General features: G+C 39.7%; 1 protein-coding gene and 1 pseudogene across 9 annotated transcripts in view; one reads left to right on the forward strand and one right to left on the reverse strand.

Annotated features, from left to right (window-relative positions):
* AGBL4 (AGBL carboxypeptidase 4) overlaps positions 1-17,209 on the forward strand; it is a 1,457,272-nt gene that overhangs the window by 143,523 nt on the left and 1,296,540 nt on the right. For all 9 annotated transcript variants that reach the window (XM_054666739.2, XM_054666701.2, XM_009457345.5 and 6 more), the window contains exon 2: positions 3,627-3,749. In XM_054666739.2, the coding sequence (XP_054522714.1) occupies positions 3,627-3,749 (123 nt within the window). The remainder of the gene's footprint in view (positions 1-3,626; positions 3,750-17,209) is intronic.
* LOC134807877 (zinc finger protein 135-like) lies at positions 8,655-14,002 on the reverse strand (annotated as a pseudogene).

The following is a 17,209-nucleotide window of genomic DNA, read 5'->3' on the forward strand; positions in this document are numbered from 1 at the left end:
TTCTCATGCTGCTAGGAAGAAATACCCCAGACTGGGTGATTTCTAAAGAAAAGAGGTTTAATTGACTCACTGTTCCACATGGCTGGGGAGGCCTTAGGAAACTTACAATTATGGCAAAAAGCACCTCTTCACAGTGCAGCAGGAGAGAAAATGAGTGCCAGTTGGGGAAATGCCAACCATCTATAAAACTGGGTGACATACATAGGCAGGCTTGTTCTCAAGCTCTCTGATGGTGCATTCAGGTTTGCAGTGGCCCTTCAACTGGAGGAGTGTTGTTTCTGTTTATGGCAGTGTCCCAGGGAAGATGGTTTTCAGGCTCTGGGAACTGTGCATTTTGGCTTCCTTTGTCCTGTGGGTAGCCTCCCTGGTGTGCTATACTGTCTATTTTAGGGGATTTAGGGCACTATATGGCTACAGTGCTGGGGGTCCAGATGTATTGCTGGGTCCAGCAGGCATCATAATGCTGCAGCCCTCTGGTTGGATGTGGGAGGATGTCCTTGGGGCTCCAGGGATGTGGAGGTGCAGGGGCAGCTGGGCCCCAGGGTAAGAGGTAGTCTGATGGGGGATTAGTTCTCAAAATGGCGCCATGTTGCACCTGCTTAGGCTTCAGGGGGGTGAGTAGAACAGAGTGTGAATTTCCTCTGTAGAACAATGCAATTGCAATGGACTCCAGATGACTTTCTATGCTAGAGTCTCCTGTGGCTATTGCAGGCATCTGTGATGGGAATGTGCAGCACTGGGGATCTTTTACTTACCTTTCCTTTGCAGTGGGGAACTTCTTTTGGATCTGAGACAATCATGGATGGGCCAGTTGCTTCACTTCTCTCTCCTTTCATGCCTCAGATGGTCCCTGTCACTTCCCTGCTGAATTCCAATGTTCTCACTTAGGCACTTTATTTGATGTGTGGTTGTCTACTTGTTTTAGAGGGGCCTGACACTTGCCCCTTCCTTGTGAATGAGGCAAGTGTCAGGCACCTATAGTCATCCATCTTCTTCTATCTTTTGTGCAATTTTTGTAATATATTTTACTTTTCCATATGGCATAAACAGACAATACATTGCTATTTTTTCTATAGTGATTTATCTTTTAGAGTGATTGAAAATAAGAACATTTATATTTACCTTTATTTATATCATTTCTGGAGCTCTTAATTTCTTTGTGTGGATCTTAGTTTATATCTGGTATTATTTCCCTTCTGCCTGAAGAACTATTGTTGGCATTTCTTACAACACAGGACTGTTGATAATAAATTATCTCAGCTTTTATTTTTCTTAAAATACCTTTAGTTTGTACTTCATCTTTGAAAGATATTTTCAGTTGGTATAAAATTTTACGTTGACTTTTTCCCAGTAATTTCAATATATCATTACCTTGACTTTTGGTTTGCACAGTTTATATATTTCAAAGAGAAATATGTATTTTTATCTTAGGTCATTTGTATGTGATTTATCTCTTTAAATATAACATAATTTTTAATAATATATTTATTCTCCTAGTTACTGTTTGGATTTGTACCTCAATATCTTTCATTAATTTTGGAAAATTCTCAGGTGTTATATCTTCAGGTATCTTTCTGCTTCATTCTTACTCTCATATCCTTGGGAATCCCAATTATACATATATTTTAGATTGGTTGATATTGTTCCACAGCTCTTGGATGCTCTGCTGTTTTTTCCCTTTTGCCTTTCCTGTTTCCCTTTGCATTTATGTTTAGAATATTTTTATTGATCTAAAGTTTACTGATTTATTTTTCAGCTGTCCCAAGTGTACTGATGAATGCATTAAAGGCATTCTTCATCTCTATTACTGTGATTTTTGGTTTTATCATTTCCTTTTGTATTATTACTGTGGTTTCTGTCTTACTGATGAAATTTCCCATTTCTTCATGAATTTTGTTCTCATTTTCCACTACAGCCTTTAACATATTAAGCTTTATTTAAAAATCATTGTCTGATAATTCCAGTATCTGGTCATTTCTGTGTCTGGCCCTGTGTATCATTTTATCCCTAGACAGTAGGTTGTTTTTTCTTGATATTTTGGCTATGTCTCACAATTTTTTATTGAATACCAGAAGAGTAGAGAATACTACTGTTTTATAGTATTTACAGTACTTACAAATATTATTTGTTACTATAAATGGATATCTCTTTCCACCTCATTTGGGTGGGGGCTTGTGTCAACCTAGCTTGGAGTTCAAGTGTGTTTGAGTTTCTTTGTTGCTATGGTTATCTTCAGTTTCCAATTAGCTTCAAATTATTCTAGTGCTATTTTATTTTTGAGGGAAGGGGCTGGCTGGGGTGATTGAGTATTTAAGATGACCATAGCAACAGTGAAACTCAAACCTAGTTTATTTCCAGACTAGGTTGACACAAGCCCCTACACAAATGACCTGGAAAGAGGTATATCCATTTATAGTGATGAATAATATTTATAATATTCTCTGGGAATGTTTCCTGCTCCTCCTTCAGGTGTAGAGGATTTTTCTTTTATTGTTCCTCTTCCTCTCACTTTTGCACTCAGGTGATAAGTTCGTTATTTCTCCCCTAGTCGTGTAAAGCTGTTTTTCCCATAAGAGACTTCATGCCTTTCCTATTACAGAAGTCTCTCCCCTTCTCTAGGCCTGTACCACAAAGGAAAACATTTTCTGGTCTACCTACCTGCCTGTAATCTTCCTTCTGAATATCTGGTAGAGACCTGTACAGCAGAGTCTTCAAATGAACGTGAATTCCCTGTGTGTCTATGACTCAGTAGTTCCACACTCTCATATTTCCTTATTTGATGTTTAATAATATTTAAAAATTAGCTTAGCTTTCGTACTCATTTGTATGGGACCCAGCATTACTTCTTCTTGTGCTCTGCCATGAAGGAGTCACTGCTTGCTTCCCATACTCTTTTTGGTGAGGCTTGACTTTCCTTCGATATTGGATTATTTAGCTGCTCTTCAAACTCAGCTCTCTTATAGATTTGGGAAAGTTATAATTTTGTACTTAATTGAGATATTTGTTGTTGTTAGGGTAGAAGGGATGCTCTTTCCATTTTTCTACATCTTAGGTGAAAGTGAAACTTCAAAAACTTTTAAAAATTAAAGTTCCTGTTAGGAAATAGAACTTCTATGCTAATTCAGTGTTTCTCAAATTGTTTCTGGTGGAGCATCTGGAAGTCATAATGCTATTTATAGAATGACTGCTTTATTCAAATTTAAACAATTGAATATATGTTTATGACAAATCATGTGAATTATTTATATATTAAATGGTTGATGCAATTTAATGAATATCTCTTGGATTTTGATAATGATAGTAGATATAGTTTATATACAATTCTAATACAACTTTGGAAGATGAGTTTACTGTTCACATTTTATGGATGAGAGGAACTGAAGTGTAAAGATACTAGGTTGATTGCTTTGGGGCATAGAGAATTAGCAGGTATTTGAGTTGAAATTTGACCCTATATCATTTTGTTTCAAAATGTAGCCTTTTTTCACTGTACCACAATGTGATGTTAACTTCTTTTTGCTTGGGTTAACACTTGGTGACTAGGGAAGGGGTAATTAACAGTAAAAATCTGACTAGACTTCAATTGCTGAATATACTTTGACTTTTATTTCAATTTTTTTAAATAGGCAATGATATGGGAAATGATGATGCCATTGGAGGGAATGTGAGCAAATATATAGTGCTTCCAACTGGCTATTGTGGACAGCCCAAGAAAGGACATCTTATCTTTGATGCTTGCTTTGAAAGTGGTAAGTATATTAAAGGCTTTTCCTTTTAAGTTTGTCTGGTAAGGCATTTCTTTTTTCAGAATTGAATTTTATGTGACCTTTCAGTGCAATTCAACTCATTTAATATTTCACAATAATGGGACAAGTTTTATGGGAAAAAATTTTGAAGGAACTAACTTGGGAATATCAAATTTTTGATGTTATAAATGATTAAAATATAATTGATGGTAATATTAACAAATGCTTACATAGTAGCTTATATTTTAGAAACTACTTTCCAAGATATAATTTTTTTGGAATAAAACCCTCATGTTTGACTGTATTATCAATTATGATTTATTGAATAATATCTATCTAGTTCTGTATGACATGCTTACAGTAGAACTTAGTTTTAGGGGGAGAAGAGGCTTCCCTATAAAACAATTAGATAGCAGATTTAATTGAATACAAACTAAAGAGCAGAGGTAAAATTTCCTCGTAATTGGCAAATGCTGTGGGTGTTCTGATAGTGGAGATGAGGACTTGATTGTGTATTTTCATCCAGTAGGGACTAGATCTTCTTTAGCCCTTGATGTTCTGAGCCTCATGCTCTAATTGTCACACAGTAGAGACTCAGAATATGTTGAAAATATTAGTGAGAAAGGTAAACATAATTTTATTTTACAAATAATTATTAATTTTCATTGGTTCTGAATAATGTGTATGCATGTGTGTGCATATGTATGTGTATGTGTGGCTGAAGGGACATACCAATATCAGTTATATAATAGTTTTTTCTGAACCTTAAAAACATTGGTTGTTTATACCAAACAATTGAAAATTTGTTTATGCAGGGTGTTGCTCTTTGATTATGTCATATTGTATAGGTTTGATAAGGCTGATATAACAAAGTACTACAAAGTGGGTTAAACAACAGATATTTATTGTTTCTTACTTTCACAGTACTCAGTTTGTCACAAAGTACCACAAACTGAGTGGATTATAAAACAGAAATGTATTGTCTCACAGTCCTGGAGATTAGAAGTCTGAGATTAGCAGGATTGGTTCCCCCTAAGAATTATGAGGAAGAATCTGTTCCATGTTTCTCCCCCTAGCTTCCTACAGGTTGTTAGCAATCTTTGGTGTTCCTTGGCTTATAGAAGCATCACTCTAATCTCTGCCTTCATCTGCACATGGTGTTCTCCCTGTATGTCTATATCCAAATTTCCACTTTTTACAAAAATGTCAGTCACAATGGATTGGGAACTACTTTAATGACCTTATTTTAACTTGATTACCTCTATAAAGATGCTAGGACTTCAACTTAGGAATTTTGAGAGGACATGATTCAGTCATTACGCAGTATTGTAGTATTGTACTTCCAACCAGACGTGAACACTGTCCGCATAATTAAGAACAATGGCTTTTTATTTTCTATAAATCTTGTACTAGTGCTTTGTCTTGTATGTACTTGATGCCTACATAATATCTTTGATTCTTTCTTATGTTAAAGACATAAGGACCCTTTACAATAATTACACCTCTGTGGGAATAAAGATTATCCTCATTTAAAAGATTAAATGTCTTGATTTACATACAGCCTGCAATAATTCAGATTCCTTTCTCATAACATCTTTTCTTTAACCCCACTGCAGTCTTCTTCCATCCTTTACAAAAAAACTCAGTAAAAGAAATTGTTCAATCTTACCATGTAATCACCAAATAAGTAATGCATATTTTCCCAACAATTTATGAACAATTGGTTGTATCAATTAGATCTATGCTAGTAATACATGAGACTTGCAGTAGAGTGGTTAAGTGGACAGACTTTGGTTCAGGCTGTGGTTCAAATCTTGGCTTGACAAAGGAGCCAGTTTTCTTACATTTTATTGAGGGATGATACCTACTATCCATCTTAATGTATGTATGTATGTGTGTGTGTGTGTGTGTGTGTGTGTGTGCATGTATACTTTGTTTAAAAATGTGAGCTTTCTTACCAGAATATACATAATAATAATAATAATAAATTAGATGAATGAGGACATCTTAGAAAGGGTAAATATTATTTAGGGCAAAGAAGACTCATCAGAATTTAGAGTGTCAATGACCCTGGAGGGCCTTCCCACACATCCACATCCTGACTTTCACAATCCCGTGTTTCCAAATCAATGCCCTCATGTTAACATATGCACTCTGCCAGGCTGGTGTTTAACTTGCCTTGTAATTCATTAAGTCACAGAATGAGGTTCTACGTTTGATCTTCAGCAATTTCAGCCTTGCAGCCACAGAAAGTAAAGGTCTCCTTCAGGGTACACACAGAAGCTCTTAGGTTATTTATTAGGTGTTTATGCTGGGAGTTTGAATCCCTGAACTCATCCCCCCACCTTTTTTTAACCATGTTGTCCAGTAACATTGGGAGTAGCCAGCCAATGTCATTAAATTTTCAAAAATGTTTGATAGTATCGTACACAAAGTCACATAGATCCTTGCTTCTTTAAAGTGATTGATTAGGAATATCTAGTGCAGTTATTTTGCATATCTCTATAAACATTTCATGCCATGGACTTTCTGCTGTTGGATATAACATCATTAGCACCTAAAGTTTTTTATTTGAATAAATTTAAGGGGTAGAAATACAGTTTTGATACATTGATATATTGCATAGTGGTAAAGTTTGGGCTTTTAGTGTAACCATTACCCAAATAATATACATTGTACCGACTAAATAATTTCTCATCTCTCATTCCCTGACCCCTCCTAACCTTCTGAGTCTCAAGGGGCTATTATTCCACGTTCTATATGTATACATATTATTTAGCTCTCACTTATAAATGAGAACATGTGTATTGACTTTCTGCTTTTGAGTTGTTTCACTTAGGATAATGGCCTCCAGTTCCATCCATGTTGCTGCAAAAGATATGATTTAATTCTTTTTATGGATGAATAGTATTCCATTGTATATCACATGTTCTTTATGCAATCCTGCATTGAGTGACATTTAGGCTGATTCCACATCTTTGCTATTGTGAATAGTATTGTAATAAACATTGGAGTGCAAGTAACTTTTTTACGTAATGACTTCTTTTTCTTTGAGCAGATACCCAGTAGTGGGATTACTGGATTGAATGGTAGTTCTATTTTTAGTTCTTAGAAAAATATCTTTGAATTGAATGGTATTGAATGGTAGTTCTATTTTTAGTTCTTAGAAAAATCTCCATACTGTTTTCCATAGAGGTTGTGCTAATTTACATTCCCACCAACAGTTGATAAGCATTCTCTTGTCTCTGCATCGTCAACAACATCTATTATATTTTTGCTTTTTAATAATAGTCATTCTGACTGGTATAAGATGATATCTCATTGTAGTTTTAATTGCATTTCTGTGATGCTTAATGATGTTGAACATTTTAAAAATATGTTTGGGCCAGGCATGGTGGCTCACGCCTGTAATCCCAGCAATTTGGGAGGCCCAGGCGGGCAGATCACGAGGTCAGGAGATTGAGACCATCCTGGCTAACATGGTGAAACCCCGTCTGTACTAAAAATACAAAAAATTAGCCGGGCGAGGTGGCGGGCGCCTATAGTCCCAGCTACTCGGGAGGCTGAGGCAGGAGAATGGCATGAACCTGGCAGGTGGAGCCTGCAGTGAGCCGAGATTGCGCCACTGCACTCCAGCCTGGGTGACAGAGCGAGACTCCATCTCAAAAAAAAAAAAAAAAAAAACAAGTTTATTTGCCATTTGTAATGTTCTTTTTTTAAAAAATATTTATTCATGTCCTTTGCTTATTTTAATGGGGTTATTGATTTTGTTGTGGTTGTTGTTTGAGTTCCTTATAAATTTTGGATATTTGGATATCCACTTTTTTGTGACATTTTTGTAAAAATTGGATAAAATTTGGATATTAGTCCCCTGTCCGATGTATAGTTTGCAGATATTTTCTCCCAATTCTGCATGTTGTCTGTTCATTGTGTTGATTATTTCTTTTGCTGTGTGGAAGCTTTTTAGTTTAATTAAGTCCCATAGATCTATTTTTGTTTTTGTTGCTTATACTTTTGAGGCCTTAGTCATGAATTATTTGCCTAGACCAATGTCCAAAAGAGGTTTCCATAGTTTTTCTTATAGTATTTTTATAGTTTTAGGTCTTACATTTAAGTCTTTAATCCATCTTGAGTTGATTTTTGTGTATGCCAAGAGATAGGAGTCTAGTTTCATTCTTCTGCAGGTGGCAATCCAATATTACCAGTACCGCTTATTGAAAACAATGTCCTCTTCCCAATGTATGTGTAGTTGGCTGGAGATAGGTGGCTTTATTTCTGGGTTCTCTATTCTTTAATTGATGTTAGTTGTCTATTTTTAAACCAGTACCATGCTGTTTTGGTTAATAAAGCCTTGTAGTATGTGTAATTTGATGCCAGATAATTTGATATCTCCAGCTTTGTTCTTTTTGCTTAGAACTGCTTTGGCTATTTGGGCTCCTTTGGGTACAATATGAATTTTAGGATTGCTTTATCTAGTTCAGTTAAAAATAATGTCAGTATTTTGAGAGGTATTGCATTGAATCTGTAGCTTGCTTTGGGCAGTGTGATCACTTTAACAGTATTAATTCTTCTGCTCCATGAGTATGGGATGTTTTTTCATGTGTTTATGTCATCTATATTTTTTTCATCCGTGTTTTGCAGTTTTTCTAGTAGAAATCTTTCATCTCCTTGGTTACATGTATTCCTAGATATTTTTTTTTGTAGTTATTGTAAATGGGGTTGCCTCCTTGAGTTGTTTCTCAGCTTGGTCATACACCTATCATGTAACCACAAAGATTGAAATTAAAATATTTAATAGGTGTATATATTTATGGAGTACATGAGATACTTCTTTCCTTCAGTGGATTGTCTCTTCACTTTTGTATTAGTCTGTTTCCACCCTGTTGATAAAGACATATGTTTCTCATGTGTATGATTGGGTCAAATCTAGAAAGGGATGAGCTATGTCTTAAGGTCTTCCTATGTCCCCAGCACATGTGGAGTGGGTTTATCCAGTGTGAGTTCTCTGGTGCTTGGTAAGGGAGGTGCTGTGTGTAAAGGTCTTTCCATAGTCCCTGCATGCATATGGCTTCTCTCCTGTGTGGATCCTCCAGTGCTGTGTGAGGTGGGTGCTCTGCCTAAAGGACTTTCCACAATCGTGACACTCATAAGGCTTTTCCCCAGTGTGTGTCCTTTTGTGCTGGCTGAGCGAGGAGCTGTGGTTGAAGGATTTCCCACACTTATTGAACCCATAGGGCTTTTCCTTGGTATGAATCCTCTGGTGTTCGATGAGAAGGGAGCTCTGGCTACACTGGTTACATTCATAGGGTTTCTCTCCTGTGTGGATCCTCTGATGCTGAATGAGGGGAGCAAGCTGACTGAAGGCTCTGCCACACTGGTTGCATTTGTAGGGCTTCTCCTCAGTGTGGTTTCGCTGATGTTTGGTGAGGGACAAGCTGTGGCTGAATGCCTTGCTACAGTCATTGCATTTGTAGGGCTTCTCCCCTGTGTGGATTTGCTGGTGTGTGAGGTTTGTGCTCTGCCAGAAGGAAGGCCTTCCCACACTGACTGCAGTCAAACGGCTTCTCTCCTGTGTGCATCCGCTCCTGCTGGCTAAGTGAGGAGCTGTGGCTGAAGGTTTTCCCACACTCGTTGCATCCATAGGGCTTCTCTCCCGTGTAAATCCTCTGATGCTCAGTCAGGAATGTGCTCTGGCTGAAGGCTTTCCCACACTCACTGCACTCACAGGGCTTTTCTCCTGTGTGGGTCCTCTGGTGCTGAATCAGTGGTGTGATCTGGGTGAAGGCTTTTCCACACTCATGGCACTCGTAGGGCTTCTCCCCTGTGTGGATTTGCTGGTGTTTGGTCAAGGACTAGCTATGGCTCAAGGCCTTGCCACACTCACCACACTGATAGGGTTTCTCCCCAGTGTGGATTCGCAGGTGCTGGGTGAGGTGGACGCTTTGCTGGAAGGCTTTCCCACACTTGTTGCGCTCATAGGGCTTCTCGTTTGTGTGAGTTCACTTGTGTTGGCTAAAGGAGGACATAAAACTGAAGGATTTCCCACATACACTGCACTCATAGGGCTTCTCGCCTGTGTGAGTTCTCTGGTGCTGGATCAGTGGGGCAATTTGGTTGAAGGTCCCCCCACACTGAATGCATTTATAGGGTTTCTCCCCAGTGTGGATTCTCTGGTGTTTGGTAAGTGCCGAGCTGTTTCGGAAGACTTTTCCTCATTTGTGACATTCATAAGGTCTCTGTCCTGTGTGCGTACGGTGGTGTTGGGTAAGTGCTGAGCTGTGACTAAAGGCCTTTCCACATTCCTGACATTTGTAGGGTTTCTCTTTTACATAGGTTTTCTGTAGAGCATTTAGGTCTGGCTTCTCCCTTTTTCCACGTGTTCCCCACGTGTGGGGGCCTTGTTGTTCAGGAGTCATTGGTTGATGTAGGAAATCAGGGTTCAGACTTGTTTTCCCCAAACCCATTCCTCTGCCACTGCTCCTGAACAGGCATCTTCAAAGGCATCAAGGCCGCCAGCACTGCCAGGCTCTCTAGGCTCTCACAACTCCATTCCCAGTGGCCCACAGTATCTTCACCCCTGCAGTACCACAGACCATCCCACAGGAATCTTTCTACCAAGATGACATTGTTGGATATTTCTTCAGAGATACTTTGCTTTAGAACTGACAGTTTGACTTTGGGTCTAGTTTCCAAGTCTGAAAGAAGCAAAAACTGGAAATGTCCCTTAATCTCTGTTCCAGGGCAAAAGAGTTTGTGGTGAGATGGGAAGAGGAAGGATGAAACTAATGATTTTGAAATGTTCAAGGTGCAAGTGGCTTTGACTATTTAAAAATATAGTTTTGCAAACCAGGAAAGGAAGAGAGAGAGGGAAAAACAGAATAAGGAAGAGGAAAATAAGGAATAAGGAAAGGAAGAGGAAAGAACAGAATAAGGAAAGGAAGAGGAGAGGAAGGAAAAAACAGTTGGCACAAGGAATATGGGTGGAGTCTGTGAGGGGAGCACAGAGGCGGGTGCAGAGGGGATGCCCAGGAGAGAGCACTCAGATGCACAGATGCACTGGACTTGGAAGGAGCAATGTGGCAGCCAGGCCCCAGCTACAGTGGCCTCCATGATGCCAGGTGGCAACAGAGAAAAAGGTGCTGCATGGGGAAAGTCTGCTGACACCCAGCTTCTTCCTGGCAGCATATGCTGTTGTGCCATCTCACTCTAGATGTAAAGGAGCTTATCTGCTTCCCACAAACAGGAATAGCTGCAACATGCATCACTAGGAGGAAGATAAATGACCCTTGGTGTATTAAAGTACTTTGATCTGCCTTATTTTGTCTGTTTCACTAAATGGGAACCCCCTGAGAGTAGGAGTTTCTGTCCACCTTGCTCACCACTGTATCTCTATCCCATAGCAAGACCTCAATATACATGCTTAATGAATGAACAAATGCACTCCTTCCTCCTGCTTCCTGGCAGGACTCCCTTTTTGCCCTGCTACCCAGCCATCTCTGCACAGCCATGACCTGGGTGCATGCTGCCCCTACCCTGACCCCACAGTGGCCTAGAGGGGTGATGTGGGTACCTTCCCCATATTGTTATACTTCAGTGAAAAGTTCAATTTTTTAAAAAAAGGTAAGCCAGGGGTGACTGGCAGAATAGTGGCTTCCCAAGATGCCCACATCTTAACCCTAGAACCTGTATGTTTCCAATTATATGGGAGGGAGGAATTAACATTGCTAATCAGCTGACATTAAGATAGAGAAATTATACTGGATTATCTGAGTGGACCTGTGTAATCACAAGTGTCCTTAAATGTGGAAAAGAGGCAGAAGGGTCACAGTCAGAGTGAATAAGATGTGAGACTTGACCACCCCTTACTGACTGTGAAGATGGACAAGGCCATAGCCAATGAATGTGGGTGCCTCTAGAAGCTGAAAATTGCAAATAAATGGATTCTTAGCCAGGCACAGGGCCTCATGCCTGTAATCTTAACACTTTGGGCAGCCACGGCAGGAGGACTGCCTGAGCCTGGGAGTTCAAGACATGCCTGGGCAAAATGCTGAGTCCCCATCTCCACACACACACACACACACACACACAAAATTAGCTAGGCATGGTGACACACACCTGCAGTCCCAGCTACTCAGGAGGCCGAGGCAGGAGGATCACCCGAGCCCAGAAGGTTGAGGTTGCTGTGAACCATGCTCATACCACTGCACTCTAGCCTGGGCAAGAGAGCAACACCCTGTCTCTTAAAAAGCAAAAAGGAAATAAAGAAAGAAATGGATTCTTTCTTTCCCTAGAGCCTCCAAAAGGAATGATGCCCTGCTGACATCTTTATTATAGCCCAGTGAGACCGATTTTGAACTTCTGATCTCCAGAGCTTTAAGATAATTCGCTTTGCTTTATGCTACGAAGTTTGTAGTATTGTTGACCCTTGAACAATGAGGGAGCTAGGGACACTGACCCCAGTGCAATAGAAAATCTGTGTATAGCTTTTGACTCCCCCCAAACTTAACTATTAATAGTTTACTGTTGACCATACTGATAAAATCAATAGTTAACACTTCTTTTGAGACGTGATCTCACTCTGTCACCCAGGCTGGAGCACAGTGGCACGATCTTGGCTCACTGCAACCTCCGCCTCCTGGGTTCAAGCAATTCTCCTGCCTCAGCCTCATGAGCAGCCGGGACCACAGGCACGCGCCACCACGTCCAGCCAGTTTTTTGTTTGTTGTTGTTGTTTTTTTTGTAGAGATGGGGTTTCACCATTTTGGCCAGGTCTTGAACTCCTGACCTCAAATGATCCACCTGCCTCGGCCTCCCAGAGTGCTGGGACCATAGGTGTGAGCCACTGCTCCCAGCCCTTAGTTAACACATATTTTGTATATGTATTATATAATATATTAAAGTAATCTAGAGAAAAGAAGATGCTATTAAAAATCATAAGGAAGAGAAAATATATTTACTATGCATTAAATGGATGTGGATCACCATGAAGATCTTCATCCTCATTGTCTTCACCGTGAGTAGGCTGAGGAGGAGTAGGAGGAGGGGTTGGTCTTGCTGTCTCAGAGGGGGCTGAGGCAGAAGAAAATCCATGTATAAATGGACCCACACAGTTCAAACTCATGTTGTTCAAGGGTCAATTGTATCTTGTTGCAGGAGAAGCAACAGGAAGCTAATAAACTGGGTAAGTGCTGACTGTTATTGATGTGGAGGGACCCTAATGTGACCCTCTCCCACATTGGCCATTCCTCCTGGACTCTGGTGACAGGCCACTCTTCCCACCTGATGCCAATGGGAAATTTCCTGTCAGTGGGCTGGGATATCTCTGCTACCTATCAATCACCCTACAGGCACATGTCAGGGCCCAGCCTGGATCCACTGTCCCACAGACATATGAATTATAAACAATTATTTGGTTTAAGCCACTGAGGTCAGAGTGCTTTTACTATGCGAGAACTGACTGATGCATCACTTCAGGCCTTTGCACCTGCTGTTTCCTCTGCCTGAAATACTAGTATTCTCTCAGACTGCCTCATGGCTCAGGCTTCAAGTCACATGTCACCTCCTTAGAGAGGCTATCCCTCATCTCTCTGCTAAAGTCTCCTCACCCCCATCCTAGTCTACCTCATCACTCATTTTCATTTTCTCAGCATTCATCACAATCTGTAATCATCCAACTCATTTTATTATTATTATTGTTTTACCGATTTATTGTTTGTCTCCCCCACTCCCTCACCAAGAATGTAAATTCAGTGGAGATGAGGACTTGGTGTCGTCACTCACAGCAAAATGGGTGCTTGGTAAATCTTCACTAAGACTGAGTAGTAAATTTGCTGTGAAGAATTAAGACTGAGTAGTAAATTTGCTCTGAAGAATTAGAGAGCACATGCAGACAGAGAAACCAGGGAGCAAGCATGGACAGACTTCTCTCAGCCCTGAAGGGCTCCCGTCTCACCTGGGTACATGCCTTGGGGAACTCCAGAGTCCACCGCCCATGGCTCTGCCTCTTGCTCCAGCAGGGAGGTGATGTTTGGCTTTGGTAACCAATGTCCCACAGAGACCAGAAGCCTGAAGGCGTCCAGCATTACATCATAGTACAGGGCCCTCTGGGCAGGCTCCAGCTGCCTCCACTCCTCCTGGCTGAAGTCCAGCACCATGTCCTCAAAGGTCACATGCTCCTCCAATGCAGTGTGGGCGGTCCTTTCAGAGGCAGAGGCTGTGGTTGGGGAGCTTGGCGCGGACTTCAGGAGGTCGGGCATGCAGGTAGAGGCCAGGCATGAGTAGAGGCTGGGCACAAGGAGGAGGCTGCACGTGAATATGGGCTGGGTGCAAAGAGGAGGCCGGGTGTGAAGAGGAGACTGTGTGCAAGGAGGAGGCCAGGTACGAGGTGGAGGACACGCTCGAGGAGGCCAAGATTCTCACTGGGTCTGTGGAGACAGGCAGCCCAGGGGTCATGCCCTGGCTTCTGGCAGGAATGGCTGCCCCTGCTCCGCCTGACTGTGAGACAAAGGCCGTGGTGCCGGTGGGATTTTTTTTTTTTTATCACATTGTCAGACTGCAAATTTTCTGAACTTTTATGCTCTGCTTCCCTTATAAAACTGAATGCCTTTAACAGCACCCAAGTCACCTCTTGTATGCTTTGCCACTTAGAAATTTCTTCTGCCTCTATTTTCTATTCTGTTCCATTGATCTCTGTATCCATTTTAGTACCAGCACCATACTGTTTCGGTTACTGTAGCCTTAGAGTATAGTTTGAAGTTAGATAGTATGATTTCTCCAGCCTTGTTCTTTTTTCTTAGGATTACTTTGGGTATTTGGACTCTTTTTTGGTTCCATATGAATTTTACGATTTTTTTCTAATTCTGTGAAAAATGATGTTGGTAATTTGGTTGAAATAACATTGAATTTATAAGTTGTTTTGGACAGTATGGCCATGTTAATGATACTGATAGTTCCAATCAATGAGCATGGTATGTCTTTCCATTTATTTGTGTCATCTCTGATTTCTTTCAGCAGTGTTTTGTAGTTGCCTCAGTTAACCAGTTGTTTAAGCTGTAGTCCTGTGTATTTCATTTTTTTGTGGCTAGTGTATAATAAATGGAATTGTGTTCTGGATTTGATTCCCATTCTGGATGCTTATTGGTGTATAGAGATGCTACTGATTTTTGTATGTTGATATTGTGAAACCTTGATAAAATAGTTTGTCAGTTTTAAGAGCCCTTTGCTGGAGTCTCTAGGGTTTTCTAAGTATACAGTCATATTGCAAGTGACAAGACATAGTTTAACTTCTTCTGTTCCTGTTTGGATGCCTCTTATTGCTTTCTCTTGCCTGACTGCTTTGGCTAGGACTTCTAGTACTGTGTAAAATAAGAGTGGTGAGAGTGGGCATCCTTGTCTTGTTCCATTTCTTAATGTGAATGCTTCCGGCTTATTCCTATTCAGTATGGTGTTGGCTATAGGTTTGCCAGAGATGGCTCTTATTATGTTGAGGTATGTCTGTTTGATAACAAGTCTGCCTGTTGAGGGTTTTTATCATGAAGGGATATTGGATTTTATGGAAAACTTTTTCTTTCTCTATTGAGATGGTCATATGATTTTTGCTTTTAATTCTGTTCATGTGGTAGATAACACTTATTGACTTCATCCTGGGAATAAAGCCTGCTTGATTGTGGTGAATTAGCTTTTTGATGGGCTGTTGGATTCAGTTTTCTAGTATTTCATTGAGAATTTTTGTGTCTGCATTCACTGGCGATATTGACCTGAAGTTTCCTTTCTTTGTCATGTCTGTCTGTGCCAGTTTTTGGTACTAGGCTGAGAGTGGCTTCATAGAATGAGTTAGGGAGGAGTCCCTCCTTCTCAGTTTTTTGGAATAGTTTCACTAGGATTGATACTAGTTATTAAATCTATACAAACCATCAATGAAACCATGGGTTCATTTTTTGAAAGAGTAAACAAGATCGATAGACTGCTAGCTAGATAAACAAAGAAAAAAATATCCACTTAAGTACAATCAGGAATGACAAATACAACATTACAACTATTCCCACAGAAATACAAAAATCCCCAGAGACTACTATGAACAACTTTATGTAAACCAATTAGAAAGTGCAGAGTAAATGGTTAAATTCCTGGAAGCACACTATGTCCCAAGATTGAATCAGAAAGAGATTGAAATTCTGAATAGACCAATATTGAGTTCTGAAACTGAATCAATAATAAAAAGACTACCAACCAAAAAAAAACCCTGGACCAGACATATTTATAGCCAAATTCTACCAAATGTACCTATGTCCACACTCTGAATCTGGCTTGTATGTATCTCCCTGTTTGTTGGGTTCCTCTCTATAATCTCACCCTTTATCACAGCTCTGTCTTGTGGATCCTCCTGAATTATATGTATTGCTGCCCTGTTTGTTTTACTACCCCAAAATTTTTGTCCTGACCAGTGGGTTTAGCTTCTTGTCCCTCGTGGAATTTCCCTAATAGAATTATAATAGGAGAAAGTATTGTACAATGCATTCTTGTTTCCCTCTTTTTGTAATTAAATGGATGATTGTAATATATCACAACACCTAAATGTATGAGGATAATATCTCACAACTGTTTTAACCGTGTAGCTTCTATCCTATATAAGGTCCTCAACATGGGTCCCCTTGGACTTGTACAACAGCTTTCTAACTACTCCACCTCTCTCTGGTCCATGCTCCACTATGCAACCAAAGTTAAAATGCAAATAGTCTGATTACATTACATTATTCCTCAAAATCTGTCATGGCTCCCCATTGTTTTCAGGATAAAATCCAAATGCTTTCATTTGATGACCTCTTTAACATGAGATCTGATAGAAATTTCATTTTTACTAATACTGTTACTTTATGCCAGAACATGCCACCTTATAAGGCCATTATCTCATTTAGAGAAAAAATAGGACATTTAGGAGGAAAAAAGCATGGTTATTAAATATAAAGGAGAGTTTCACTATGTCTAGAAATTCTGCTGGAGAAATATTGGTAACTCTGTAACTGTAGACCAAAAATTTAATTCTGTTCCTTGTTTCTGACTCATAATTGAAACAAATCTGAACTTCTATTATAATATAGTTTTAATTTGTTTATAAGATTACTGACCTCCTTACTGAATTATATTTTGATATAGCAGTTATGTATCTACTGGTATATATTTTTCTTTCCTATTTTCTCTACTTTCTTAACAAGGAGGAATTGAAATATTTCATTCCCAAATAATTTTCCTCTAAGAATGATGGTATTTTCTATAGTAACAGCTAAACTTAAAGGCCTTGGAAAGCACAATTGAAGAAATATGAACTGGGCATATTGAAACCTGTTTGCATGCCTCTTCAACTGCTCTTTTCAAGTAATCTGAGAAACAGCTTTGAAGGGGACTTACGATGCACATAAACCACCCTCTTATGCTTTAGTAGTAAAATAATCACAAAAGGAGACACA

The sequence above is a fragment of the Pan troglodytes genome, chromosome 1 (genome assembly GCF_028858775.2).
Source record: "Pan troglodytes isolate AG18354 chromosome 1, NHGRI_mPanTro3-v2.0_pri, whole genome shotgun sequence".
In the NCBI taxonomy this organism is placed as follows: Eukaryota; Metazoa; Chordata; class Mammalia; order Primates; family Hominidae; genus Pan; species Pan troglodytes.